Source organism: Varroa destructor, unplaced genomic scaffold (genome assembly GCF_002443255.2).
Source record: "Varroa destructor unplaced genomic scaffold, Vdes_3.0 BEIS01000005.1, whole genome shotgun sequence".
Classification (NCBI taxonomy): domain Eukaryota; kingdom Metazoa; phylum Arthropoda; class Arachnida; order Mesostigmata; family Varroidae; genus Varroa; species Varroa destructor.
The window spans coordinates 14710540-14723585 of record NW_019211458.1 but is presented as its reverse complement, the minus strand read 5'-3'; the positions used below and the strand labels follow the sequence as shown (position 1 = coordinate 14723585).

The 13046-nt window shown below is 38.6% G+C and overlaps 1 protein-coding gene and 1 long non-coding RNA gene across 9 annotated transcripts in view; one reads left to right on the top strand and one right to left on the bottom strand.

Moving 5' to 3' along the window:
• The window catches only part of LOC111250671 (ATP-dependent translocase ABCB1-like), a 32271-nt gene that overhangs the window by 7098 nt on the left and 12127 nt on the right, over positions 1–13046 (top strand). For 6 of the 8 annotated variants that reach the window (XM_022806245.2, XM_086991579.1, XM_086991578.1 and 3 more), the window contains 7 exons: positions 6295–6362; positions 6994–7054; positions 7845–7996; positions 10672–10722; positions 11131–11193; positions 12076–12246; positions 12650–12815. In XM_022806245.2, coding sequence (XP_022661980.1) covers positions 6310–6362; positions 6994–7054; positions 7845–7996; positions 10672–10722; positions 11131–11193; positions 12076–12246; positions 12650–12815 — 717 coding nt within the window. In that variant the 5' untranslated portion in view covers positions 6295–6309. Of the gene's footprint in view, positions 1–6294; positions 6363–6993; positions 7055–7844; positions 7997–9253; positions 9397–10671; positions 10723–11130; positions 11194–12075; positions 12247–12649; positions 12816–13046 lie in introns of those variants that run through there. The other 2 variants (XM_022806243.2, XM_086991580.1) reach the window with 2 other exon arrangements.
• LOC147755326 (uncharacterized) lies at positions 1666–4160 on the bottom strand. Its single transcript, XR_015329375.1, has 2 exons — positions 3557–4160; positions 1666–3024 (listed from the first exon to the last, which is right to left on the bottom strand). It is a non-coding gene; the product is annotated as an uncharacterized LOC147755326 (long non-coding RNA).

Genomic DNA, 13046 nt, shown 5'->3' with positions numbered 1-13046 from the left:
AGATTACGCGTCCCGATGATCGAATCCAGCAGGCCCAAGTATTAACCCGTATTCATTTAGCCTGCTGTTGTATTACTAGATGCGCTTACTTAATTGAATCAGTGTTCTAATTTGCCCATAGAAATCCGCATTTGCAAGAATTAAACCAGAGTATTTATACACGATTTAGTAGTCTCGTAGATAAAAACAACGTGTGTAGGTGTTGGTACAATTTAACTGTACTATTAGGACCACCGATTTATTCTGATAGAGCTTTTCAATACAGCAAGAGGAGCATAATGTAATGAGCGGAAAGGCCTCGTTGGGCATGTAAACTTAATGTGACATAAAAGTAGATAATTTTTGCACATGTTGATTATGAAGTTGGTCAAATCTCTCTTGTTTATTTGAAATGAAATACAAAAAATAGGCGATGACTTCATTCAAATATTCGAGCTTTTGTATGTTGCTTGGTTTGACAAGGTGAAGAATTATTAAGAACGAGTATTACTAGCTTTGAAAGAAAAACAGCAATACCTGAGTTGTTCACTCGGGTGCCTCCGGCCTAGTAAACGTGGAAAAATCGAAAGGCCCTAAATCTATTTCTACTAGCTGCTTGAAAAGCCTCGCAATCCTCTTTCGCTTAAGAATATGTTGAAAAAAACACGTCACCTTTAGAAATATGGACACTACTTTTTGCGTGCTTGCGAAGTCATTATCGACTGTCCAAAATGTAACGCAGTCAGGATACTATATAAACAGGCAAAGCTTTGCCAGAAGTTAGAATCACGAGACAATCCAGTAATTTTTTGACAGCGTTATCTGACCAGCATTCATGACTCCCAGTGATTTTACTTTTCTACTTGCATGAACTTCAAAAAAAAAATAACAGAAAATGCACCTTTTTTTTCAAAGTTAAGTAGTAGAAGTTCGTATGCTATACTTCGAAAGTCGCTTTTTAACTATGGACTATTGCACGAAAGCATAATACCTGTCTCAGTGGCCCTACAGGTCTAGGTTAACTGCTGGGTACAGACAGCAGGACGCTTAGTCGCACACACGTTGCCGGCGATACGCCGGCCAATAGCTAAAAGCAAAATTCATCTTCGATCTGTGTCGAGTATAAACTACCATATTGGAAACCGTTTGATCTTTTTGCACCTGTAAAATCTATTCTAACCTAATTCAAAAATGATTGAGTGTTAATTCTCGGGCGATCAGCTTTTTTACTGCGATGCTCCCTATTTGTGACGTGGCCTTTCGGCCAAAAAGTGTAGTTAAGGTAGCGTGTATTGATCTCGGTCATCCTGTTCGTATTAGGGAGAATGAAGGACTGACAGGTCCGGCCATACGCGCACTTAATACATTTGTTAATAGAACTTGGGTAAGACAGAGTACGGAACGCTTGCAGCGCCCCACCTGTAAGTTTATCTAAAATACCGTTTAAGAACAGCCAGAAACGCGTCTGATATAAGTATCGAACTAGACCTCGAATTAACTTCTGAAGTCAACAAAAAGTGTAGTAGAAACCCGAGAATCTAATATATATGTAACTATAAATAGAACTAAAATTAACAAAATGCGTACCAACCGCAGCACAGCAGCGACAATAAATTTGGAAGATTCGTTTTTGCCAAGCTTATATTGCGAAAATATATGTTGATCCTCTCTAGAAATGGACGGTGATTATTGATGCCTTACAATAGTTTTATTTTTTTAAATTAAAAGTTCGTTTTTAGTATTTACATAATATTAAATTGCTCCAGGCATCCGTTCGGATCATTTTGTTGTTAGAATAGTGCTACATACCCGAGTTCGGTCGTTATCGCTTGTTTAATTACACGTTCATTTTAAAAATTTTCCTTTGACCCACCCTTGGCAACCAGCATGTAGGGACTTCGGGCTCTGGAGACGCTTAGGACACCGCTACAAGAACCAGGAGGTGCGCGCTTTGCCTCGTAGCTGTGCATCTTCCACCAAATATATCCCTCTAGATGCGCGCTTATTGAAGAGCGTCAACATGCATTTTACATTTCGGAAATGCCCTTGCAAAATCTATTAGCCTATCATACATACTTCTTCTATAATGCTACATTGTACGACTATATGTAGAAGTAGATGTTATATCGGTCAACGACATTTGTTTCAGAAAGGAAAGGCACGCTCTAGACAGACAAAGGCAGACCAGTGTCCCTGCTTAAAGGGAACGAAAAATAAGAACGAAACAGCCACTTCTATTCCATCTTGCGAGATAGATACGCATTCAATTAGCAAAAAAATATACAAGGCATCTTTGTTGTTTTTCCCGTTTATCCTCTTTATGTGTGTCGTTCCATTTTGCCATCCAAATCCCAAAATTCTTCTAAATATACCTATGGGACATCACGACCGATTCTGCGTTAGTTCTATGTGTTCTCATTGATCAGACAATCGTAATAATCATAATAACAGTAATATCACGCAAGTAATAGTGGTGCTATCATATGCAAAGATCTAACATTTCGAGTAATGCGACTTCGAAACATCTCGGCAAAGACGCTTGCCAAAGTCAGCGACGGAAGGGCGGAAGACGGGCAATCGAAGAACAAGCAGAACAGTAACGTGATTACGAACTGAGTCCTTGACTGCGCCTTGAAATAATACCTTGCCATTGGTTAAGATCTATCTATTGGCTGTTACAACTTTCGCCTCCGCGGTAAACAATTCGAACGAATACTGTTGAGCAGTGACAAAAAATTGTTTCAAGGCCTATCGTTCGATTTGTTCAACTTATATCTCATACCGTTGACGGCGGCGTAGCTTCCGTTGGTGTCGCGGCTGTTACGTTCAGCGGACGGCTGCATGAAGGCTTGCAAGTGGATCTGCTGCTGCTACAGCCATTGTTGCAGTTAAAAATACTTCGACCGCGTGTCGTAGACAAGAGATGCATGACAGAAAGGATAACGAGAACGAGAGAGAGAAATAGTGTAATCCCGCTAAGGGCTATTTTTCGCGGTGAAGATTGTAGAGGTGATGCTGTTGATCCTGATTGGGCTTGCTTGCATGCTGCCGATAGACGAGATAACACAGTACAATGCAGAGTTAAAATTACGTGTCATGAAACCTACGTCATCTAGCTCCCAGAATATCACAATCCACCATCGATAGAGCCCGTTCGTTCTAAGAGGAAGAGAAAATACGAAGAGGAGAGAGGCGACAGATATCTGTAAACACAAAACTGTTAGGCGATGCGATGTAATATAGCTTTGCTTCTGTTTGTGACGTTTGTTGTAACGTTTGTGTAGCATTAGGAATAAACTACCGGTAGAAAATAAAAGCAAATGCATTTTTTCGTTTTTGTAATTATTTTCTGTTTAATCATACAAACTCGGAAACGTCTCACTTGACGCAATGTAGATAACCTTGGCATTGCGCTTCTCGATATAGCTACAAATAATAATACAGTGGTAATAAAATATAGGTATTTTATATACTTATATTTTTCGGTATGGGCCGTACTTTATTAGGGTTGTTGTTCTGAATAGTGTGATCAATTTGTTCGCATACTATATTGAATTGAACTCTTAACTAGACTTACGAGAAAGGCTACATGTTAATGTAGCTAATCAATGGCTGGTAACACACGAGGAAAGTCAACTAGGTGCATCTAAATAACGTGAGCTTGGAGCCTTCTCTGCATACATATGTAGGTGCTATTAGATGTTTTGATTCGCTATTAGCAACTATATGGTAAATTGACAATGACAGAAACATATGCTTGACAAAATGTTAGCAGTCAGGAAAAGACAATGGCTCATCGATGAGATAAGCTATAGTGCGACGCGGGAATCACATCTAATAATCACTGTAGCAGACGTCCGTCTATTGACGACTACAAAACGAGGAGAGGGTGAGAGGAATGAGCCCATAGCAAAAGCCCAACGATATTCTATTACTGCCGATTGTTATATATGTGTACCTTCTACATTTGCGGATTTTAACTTCATGTCTGTTTTCAGATCAGTAAACGTTTACGTAGTAGTGACTCGAGGCCTTTGTTTCCAATACAGACAGAATTCAATTCAGAAATCCGTCACAATGGTCATAAAGAAAAAGGGAAAACATCGAACAAGTGCTGCCAGTAGCGTTTATTCTCGATGTCCTGCTGTCAGACCGGATCTATTTGACAGATGCGTTTTCAAATCCCAATCCATATAATGAGAACAAACTTCAGCCAGGACCACAGGTCGCTTTTTATCTATCGTACTTGCACACCTACTTGTAACGACAGAGCGTTTTCGCGCTTATGCTACGCCAAAAAGATCAATGGAATAATACAATTAAAGCAATTAAAATACATCGAAAGCACAATAGCAGCTCCTAACATTTTTTCTGTCCAGTACTCCGGAATGCATAATAGAATAAGATTCTTATCGTTACCTGTACGAAAACATTCGTGAAATCCATTGACCGACAGTTCAGAGTCTGAATAGAAAAGCACCTGTGCTTGAAACATTGAGCAAACCATTCGAAGCCAGTTGCTCAATAGGAAGATACGCTTATTTTGCCACAGATGATAATAATAATAATAATAATACATCTTAATGATCGGACAGCAAAAGGTTACCTTTATAAAGGTAAGGTAAAAAAGGCGCACAGGATTTCTTAACGGTAGAAAAGGACAAATCGAAATTTTGTTAGCTGTTCACAAGGTCCCAGGAAAAGAGCTAGCGATTATAACTTCGACTCTGTCCTACAGGAAAAGCTGACTTTACGATAGAACAGGTAATAGTAGCTGGCTACACTAGGACTTCTTTCGAATCTTACGAGTTGCCTGGAGAGGCTTGTGTACTGGTATAGCACCAAAACGCACGAATCACTATTTTTAAAAATGTCCTACGCGATTTTTCATGAATTCGAAACAGAAGCGTGTAATGTATGCCCGCGACATTTATATGGTCCAACGCATTGCTCGTGATCAGATATTGCTGATAGATCTCGACCCAGAACCTTATGCGGACTATGTTGAAGCTAAGACGGTTTTCAATTATTTATTATATTGTTTCGAAGCAAAATAATACCCGTGAGTAATCAGAAGTCATAACGCCATAATGTCGTGCCAAAAGGCTTAAACAACTGGAAGACATCGCTGTTTGTGAAACAGCTGAGGTCGAGTAGACGTTAGAGTATATATATGTACGGACGGAAATCTGTGCGCAAATTTTACAAAGGCTACTAAACATGAGTCTGCAAGAGAAATGTTGGCTTAGATTATTATGTTGTACTGCCTATGGTTTACAAAAAAATATGATAATTTTCACAAGTTCAGTTTACCAATAAGTATATCTTATACATACTTAGTATATAAGCGATGAAAAATTGTACCCTTTTCAAATGAGAACAGCGACATCCATACGATAGAATTACGTATGTATTGTTTCAATTCTTCGAATATAAATGGCTGTATGAGACTTTTGCACCAAATTCGGAAACAATGTTTTTGTAGGTTAACTGAAGAAAAAACAAAAATATATATACTTTCCTTATTTATTCCGAAAAATATTTATAGATTTCGACTTGCATACTATATGGATGCTTTCTGTTTGTTTTAAAGGTGTGTTAAAATACGTTTAGCTTTCGTTCTATATATGTAAATCTATCAATCGAGACTGCGCGATTTTATCGAATTGTTCAGTGCTTCGATAAATAAGTGTACTTGTCGACGGACATTAGTAGGGCCTAAATTGTACATGTTTACCTCTCTATTTATATAAACGTTAACAGATTAAATGTACATACATTTTCAAACTACAGAGGCTTTTTATTCTATTTGGTCGCGGATAACTTGTTGCTACCTCTTCACATTCCTTAGGCACAGTCAGGCTATTTGCAGCAAGGACAATACACATTGTGAAGGAAACTAAATCATGATTATGGAGGGCCTTGGCAATCTATTCTGTTGAATTTCTCTGTTTACTCGAACTGCCTGTTCCAAAAGATTGAGTTAACTATCGACATACATACAACAACAATAAACTGAAGAATTTCTATACGGCTAAGTATACACGTCATATCTCTACCGTAGAGTTTATTTATGATCCTTCTAAAGAAAAACATCGTGTCCTTAGAAGGCGAATTCGAATGAGCCTATCGTACAGAGGCGTCATCGTTTGAGCTGCTTTCATAAATTATTTTGTCTTATTACATGCCAATCTTTTAGCTCGCTGCAATTGGGCTTGGTAAGTTAAAAATCGTTGGTATAATGTAGTTGTTTGTGGTAAAATCATGTTATTGTATCTCATACTTGGGCAATTGACCTGTTTCGCTTAATTACAGCTTCGTACAATTTGCATGATGTTGGGGAGTCTAGGCAAGAAAGGGCCGACGACTACGAAGAGTTTTAGGTGAGTGTTTGGATTATGTTACTTTATTTGATCAGATCCTCACTTTATATATGTCGTATCGCAGGCTTCTGCGTGCCTGAGCGTTACAAGTAATCACCTTGCTATAGCTGGTTACCGAAGCGGCATTATCTAAACGTACGGTCACTTGCGTGCGACAAGTGGCGAACAAATCGACAATGATGAAGACATTTTTTGCCGAATAGAGATATGAAGCGTCCTCATGGTGGAATACCAAAGCTCTAGATATTCGAGCTCGCCGAAGACATACTTCCGAATTCTTGCTGGATACATTGGCAATATTGGAGTACGCACCGAAAAAGCATCTCTTTAAATACGTGTATAGATAAGGCGTGTTGCGCAGTTTATTTGTGCTACATACAAGTTTTCCCTACACACCTTTCTTGTAAAGTATTAGGGTTCTTCATTAGTTCGTATCTCTTTAGAGACTAACGTAGTGTGATCTAAGTTAGTACCATAATATGAATGTTCCTATGTGTAGCGAGCTATTGAAATCTACTGAGCAGATCGGCCATTTTGACGGAGCAGATCAGTCTTACAGGCAGACACGAGTGACAGCTTTAGACACCCGCAGAACTGTGACAAATAAATTACCGTTTGTCTTTCATTGCAGAAGCCGACGGCGAGCTTCAAAGGCAGAAAAGCTACTTGAATCAATAACAATATGCAATTTGGTAAGATATCAAATAGCTGCAAAGTACATTAACAGTACAAACGTGACGACTTTTCCAAAGATGGTCGTTGAATTGCTTTTATATATGCTGTCATTAGTACGGAGGATATACGATAACATTCTTTGTCACTGTATAACATCGTACTTTTGGGGTATCACGTAATTACAACTTTTTATTACGAAAATTACCTACTAGCATTGGATAATTGACATATCGGCGTAATAGACAAATCGGCCTTCTAAGCGAGAAGAGGTTTAATACAGTTAACATCTCCTTTCTGTTTAAAGGACGAAAACAGCGTATCAGTTAGCCTAGCAGGCTCATTTGCCTTGGGCAGGCAAGGTTATAACATTTCGTCAAATGTTCTTCTTCTTTGATTACTTAAATCAACTTATTTTTGTCAATGTTACATTAGCTATCTTCAAATCGCTTGTCAGTTTTTAGATAAAACGATACTCGTAAGCTTCATAATTCCGACTAGAATTTACAGTTAAATTCTTCTTCCTTCTTGTGCTAACGGATAACGACAAGTAATAGCATTGTGAGCCGTCAGTAGGCCCTTATATTTATTAGGTCACATTACAATAATTAAATCTGAATCATGTTGGAACTAGAATTAATGTCCTAATATGAGTTGGATGTCTTTACATATTGGGTATTCAATAGGTTGCTTGTTTTGTACGTTATCGTTTTATAGATAAGTATTATTTATCGAACAAATAATGTCAATGGAAGTTATCGCTAATTTCACGTCATCTGTTCTCGACTCAATTTTGCTTACACAATGTAGTTCCGTTATGCTACATTGAAGGATAAGCTGTTTGCCATGGTGGGTCTGACAGCGGCTCTGTTGGCCGGGGCAGTCACTCCATTGGCTCTTGTCTGTATGTCTTCATTAATCGACCTGTTCGTAATAGATCATCTATATAACAACCGCACACTGTGAGTATCGACATTTTTAAACTGATAATATATACTAACGCTAGAGCTACCAGGGTTATATCGTACAATGACCATTCTGCATGCACTCTATGCTCTTGGAAAGATCTACATTTAGGTTTTGTAATAGTTATACAAACGAACCCAAGCAAGATGTGTGTAGGCCATAGGTTTACTTCCTTATTGGCCAGAGAAGCTTTCGATAACAAGCCAAGTAAAAACATCACTAGCACAGTAAGCAGAAACAAACACTTGCATTCTGTAAAGAGTCCTTTTTTCAGTAATGCGTATGTCGCTTTGTATGACTTGAGCAAAGTTCCCCAACCTAAAAAAAGCGAAAAGCGCCTGATTTCCGATACAAATGTAATATAATCTATATTCTATGACTTACCTAACGAATAGAAAAAAAATACTGCAAGCGGAAATGTACGTGTCGGAACTACTGTATTCTATAAGAATCATCTAAAAGCGTTTTACAAAGTCACGTTTGTCCATCATAGCACACTCTGAGAAATGCCTGAAATATATTATTATTATAGCAATAACGTAACATACCAATATCGAAATGATATCAGAACGCCAAGCGTAATTGTCGATGGGTGCGAAAAAAACGTTTCTCGCTTTGTCAATAGAACGAACGCTACCGTGAGACGAAAGCAATCAATTGAATACAGGGCGTATAGTTACGGGTTAACGAATTCCTAGCAGTGAGTTGAAGTCAGCGGAAAAACATTTCACGCATATATATATGTATATAATGTAATGGCTGGAAAATTTCGAACTTGGCTAGATTGTTTGCTACTAGTATCAAAGCCGTTTAGCAGGTCGTGCGACGTGACTAATATAAGCAAAATTGCGGTGGTCCTAGAACACCCAATTCTATTACATATATATAGTAGAAGCTATGCTGAATAAAGCCTTTGTGTACGGATCGTTGTAAGCGTGCAAGGAACAAGTCCATTATTAGATACAAACTGATGTCTAGAATCGTACTAATGACAAAATCAATAAAGCGGGATTCTGTCGGATGGAATGACATTGGCAGCCTGATCTAAAAACCCGTTCCGTAGTAGCATAGAATACCATCATTGCGTCCACTACGGAAGCAGTGGAAATACAACTGATTATATACTATGTACATACTGTTTTCGAACACATGTAGAAGATGGTGTAGTCAGACCGATAATTGAAGTGGCATTGCAGGAATAACTTCGAAAAATTTTCTCTGTAGATTAGGCAAATCTATGTTAGAATGCTTAAAAAGAAGGTGAGCGCAGCGTAACCTTCCCTCCAAAACATCTCGAAGTTCCAAGTCAGAACGCAGTTTAATCGATTGACAACAGCGCCATAGCCAGGTTGATATGATGTTATCGTGTTATCTGCGATAGCTAAAATCATCAAACGTATGTATGCGTATGAAATGCCATCTTGGAAAAAACAACTGGAAGCAACTTCCGGGCTCTTTCTGAAACATTTAATATCTCTTTAACTGTAATAACCCTTTCGCTCCGCTTCTTCTTACCTTTAGCTCGTTCAGAATGTCTGAATATGATAAACTAACTAATGCTATATTAGCCGACAACAGCGGCATGAACGGTCAACGTTAAGTAGATGGTAGTAGTACAAGACGCAAGCAACCTTTTAATTAAACGAACATGGATGGTAAATGAAAAGTCAGATTCGACCTCGTGTTATCGCAGGTTAAAAGGTGACGTAATTCTACAAACACCATCGACTATGATGATTTAATGGACGTCTCTATTGGGAGTGAGCAATTTTGGACTCATTCTGTAGCTAGCTTTGCCCCAAAGGGTACATAAAAAGGGAAAAAACGGCCATACGTATAGAATTGTTTATTGTTCTGTAATATTAACATCGATCGTTGTTTAGCCAAGCTATCACTGACCAAATCGTGTTAAGTTGCTAAGTGCTAGTTATTGCATTCTCTATCCTCTATGAAAGGCGCATGATTGGCTCGCTACGTTGAAAGCGGTTACCATGTTAAAGTGTCGTTTTTATAATGGGGAATGCAACTAGACGATACTACAGCTGATCTAACATTCGCTATCAAAAAAATGACGCGCGGCTTTTTTCTCGAACCAGCCAGAGTCTATCTAGACATACTGACCGAAGATTATCTCTACTACTGCCCAGTGTATCTTTAACAGTATGTGGTGGTTATGGGCAGGGGGGCCATCTAAGTTCCGACGGCGATTCAGAATTAAAAGCAGAAATGGGTCGCTGCGTGGGTGCCATATAAAGGTTGAAAAAAGAGTTTGGCGAACTACTTTGAGAGCTTTCCTGAGTCGAATTCGATTGACTACCATTTGGTTGTATAGAAATGCAGATATGATGACCAGGACTGTAACCAAGCGGTCCAATTTAGCTGCGGTCATTGATGCTGAACTTACATTGTTTTGCACTCAATGGCCTCATATAATTTTTATCCCGTGACGTTATTACGGCTGCCAGATAACGAAACACAGCCCCGTGATTGGTTAGTTGAAGCTTTTGTTGTAGACGACTTTGCACTGGGAGAGACACGTCAGTAGTAATAACATTTTGTCATTTAAATTTGAGACTGGGGCGCTCACCATAACGACTACATATTTTCTCATTCTTGTATTGAGTCTTGCATGAGTATGAGCTTTCTTACTATCAAATCTTTGTTATTTCAGACTCAACGATACCCAAGTACCATGGCAAGAGTTGCTTGAAGATTCGCCATTGTAAGTAACAGGTTTGGCCGGCCTGATTCGTGCCATTTCGAAGCACTACTGCAGGTGTACTTTTAAGAAAAATATTATCTTAGTTGAAGTCTGCCTTTATAGACCTACATATTGTGACATAGCAGCCGCGACGAAAAACCAGGCGCGAAGTTCGTGGATAGACATTATTCATCAGTCAAGTTTGCTTAATAATCATTAAGGCACGCTCTCTGCTCACGTAATACAAAAAATGCATCTTATTTTATAACAAAAAAAGTCTTATTTTATAAAAAGTAATTCGAGATCGATTAAATAAAAAAAACAGCAAGTGACGCATTTTACTCGTCTTACAACGAGAAGTTATAGTCATGCTTTCTTCAGTCAAAAATACCGTTTATCTAACTTCAGTTTTTCTCCTTTATTATCTAGTGGTGGACATCTGATAGGAGATTTCTGGGAGAGGTCGATACTTCTTATCTACTGCCTGGTAGGGTAAGTTGAATATTGGAGAATATGAGCCTATCCCTGTAAATACAAGCGTTTGCGAAATCTTTGATCTTTGCAAATGTCAAAAAATTGTAGTTAATATTCCCAAAGTTAGGCACATTCACGCATCGGAAAATCAGAGTAGGAGAATTGTTCAGGCGGTGAATCACGCAAAAGTACTTTCTGAGTGCTCAATGCTTTTCCAGCTAAAAGTGTATGATGGTAAATTTGCGTCACATATACGCAGGTCTCTCTCTATTCGATAATCCCATCGTCTCGTACATAGCAATAGCTGAGCGTGCGTCGATCACGTTGGCGAGTTGACTTTTGTCAAAGTTAAGTTTGGCACTAAAAGCCCTCATTTTTAGTTGGGTATTAGAAACATCTTGTTATTGCCAAAGCTCAAAATTTTGAGCACAGTCGCCCCCATCGGGCATCCCCCTTATAAACGCATGACGTAAAGCATTTGCCTTTTCGTTCATACGATCTGGGACGTTTGCTGTGACGGTTCCTTATTCGCTTAAACTACGATCTGAATTAAAAAAATATATATATATTTGGTTAAATTTAACCTAGGTTTTTGTATTGAGCTTTAATGTGATTGACTTTATAATGTCTATGGTATCTGCCTACCCTGAGATGATAATGTGATAATCTGGCTTACTCTGGAGCTGCCTTATATTCTTAGATAGTTAGATAGACAGTTAAAAGAGGTCTACTAGTTGGTACCTCCTACATAACTAGAGATTTGCTGCGCCATGCTCAAAAACTGAAAAATTTAGATTACAAATCTGAATTGACATTTGTAATGCATTACATTGAAATACAATATATGGGATAAAAAACGAGATACTTCTAAGTGTAGTCATTTTTTTTTCAAATTTGCAGGTGCGTCTTTGGATTGTTCGTCTTTAACGGCCTCTTGGAGGTTCTTCTTAGTCGTGCGGGAGCCAAGCAAGCGTTCCGGATCCGTTTAATATTCATGGAAAGTGTCCTGCATCAAGAGCAGAAATGGATTCAGGCCAACATCGATGACGCCTACGTGCGAGCACGTCTCGAGTCGGTATCTAGGTCGAAAACGACAAAAAAAATACGCTAACAAACAAAAAAAACTACTGAACCAATCTTTATGAGAGTGGTTCGAGTATGAGCAAAGTATTGTTTGCTTTTTGTTGTACCTAACTAGCTTTTATTGGTGTGACTTAGGACCACTGTGACTTTATTTGTTATCGATATATGTAGAATTTGTTGTCATAAATGGAACTCGAGTAATGGCTGGATATAGTTTAGACAAAATATTTTCGAAGAATGTGCAATTTATTGAACTATTTGTACAAACAAGGGTCTGGGAAACGGGCGTATGGGAGCTGACGCGATAATTTATAGTGTCCAAACAAGGCTATCTATAAAAAAAGGCGCGGTTTTAATATAAGTATTTGAAATAAGTTAACTTCAGTATTAGTGTGTGGCTATCGTTTTTTTCACTCAGGGATCTCGACAGCATTGAAGACGGGCTGGGAAGCAAGCTTGGTCTGTTTGTTTCGAACTCCTGTACATTAATTGTCTGCACCCTTACCGCATTCGCCACGAATTGGGCCCTTTTCCTCCTTATGCTCAGTCCGCTACCGGTTGGTATCTAGCGATATGCGTTTACCGCGATAATGGCAAGGAATATTCTTGGGATAGCCACTATTTTTGAACTTAATTTTTAGTTAGCCAATATATTAAGAATAAACCTGTAAATTTCATATTTGGCAGGAAGTTGACTGAATCTGGCTAAGACCATGAGGCCGAAGGGACTATGCTACAGATGTTGTTACGGGCATCGCAGCTTTAACTCGAATTACGATGCATGTGGA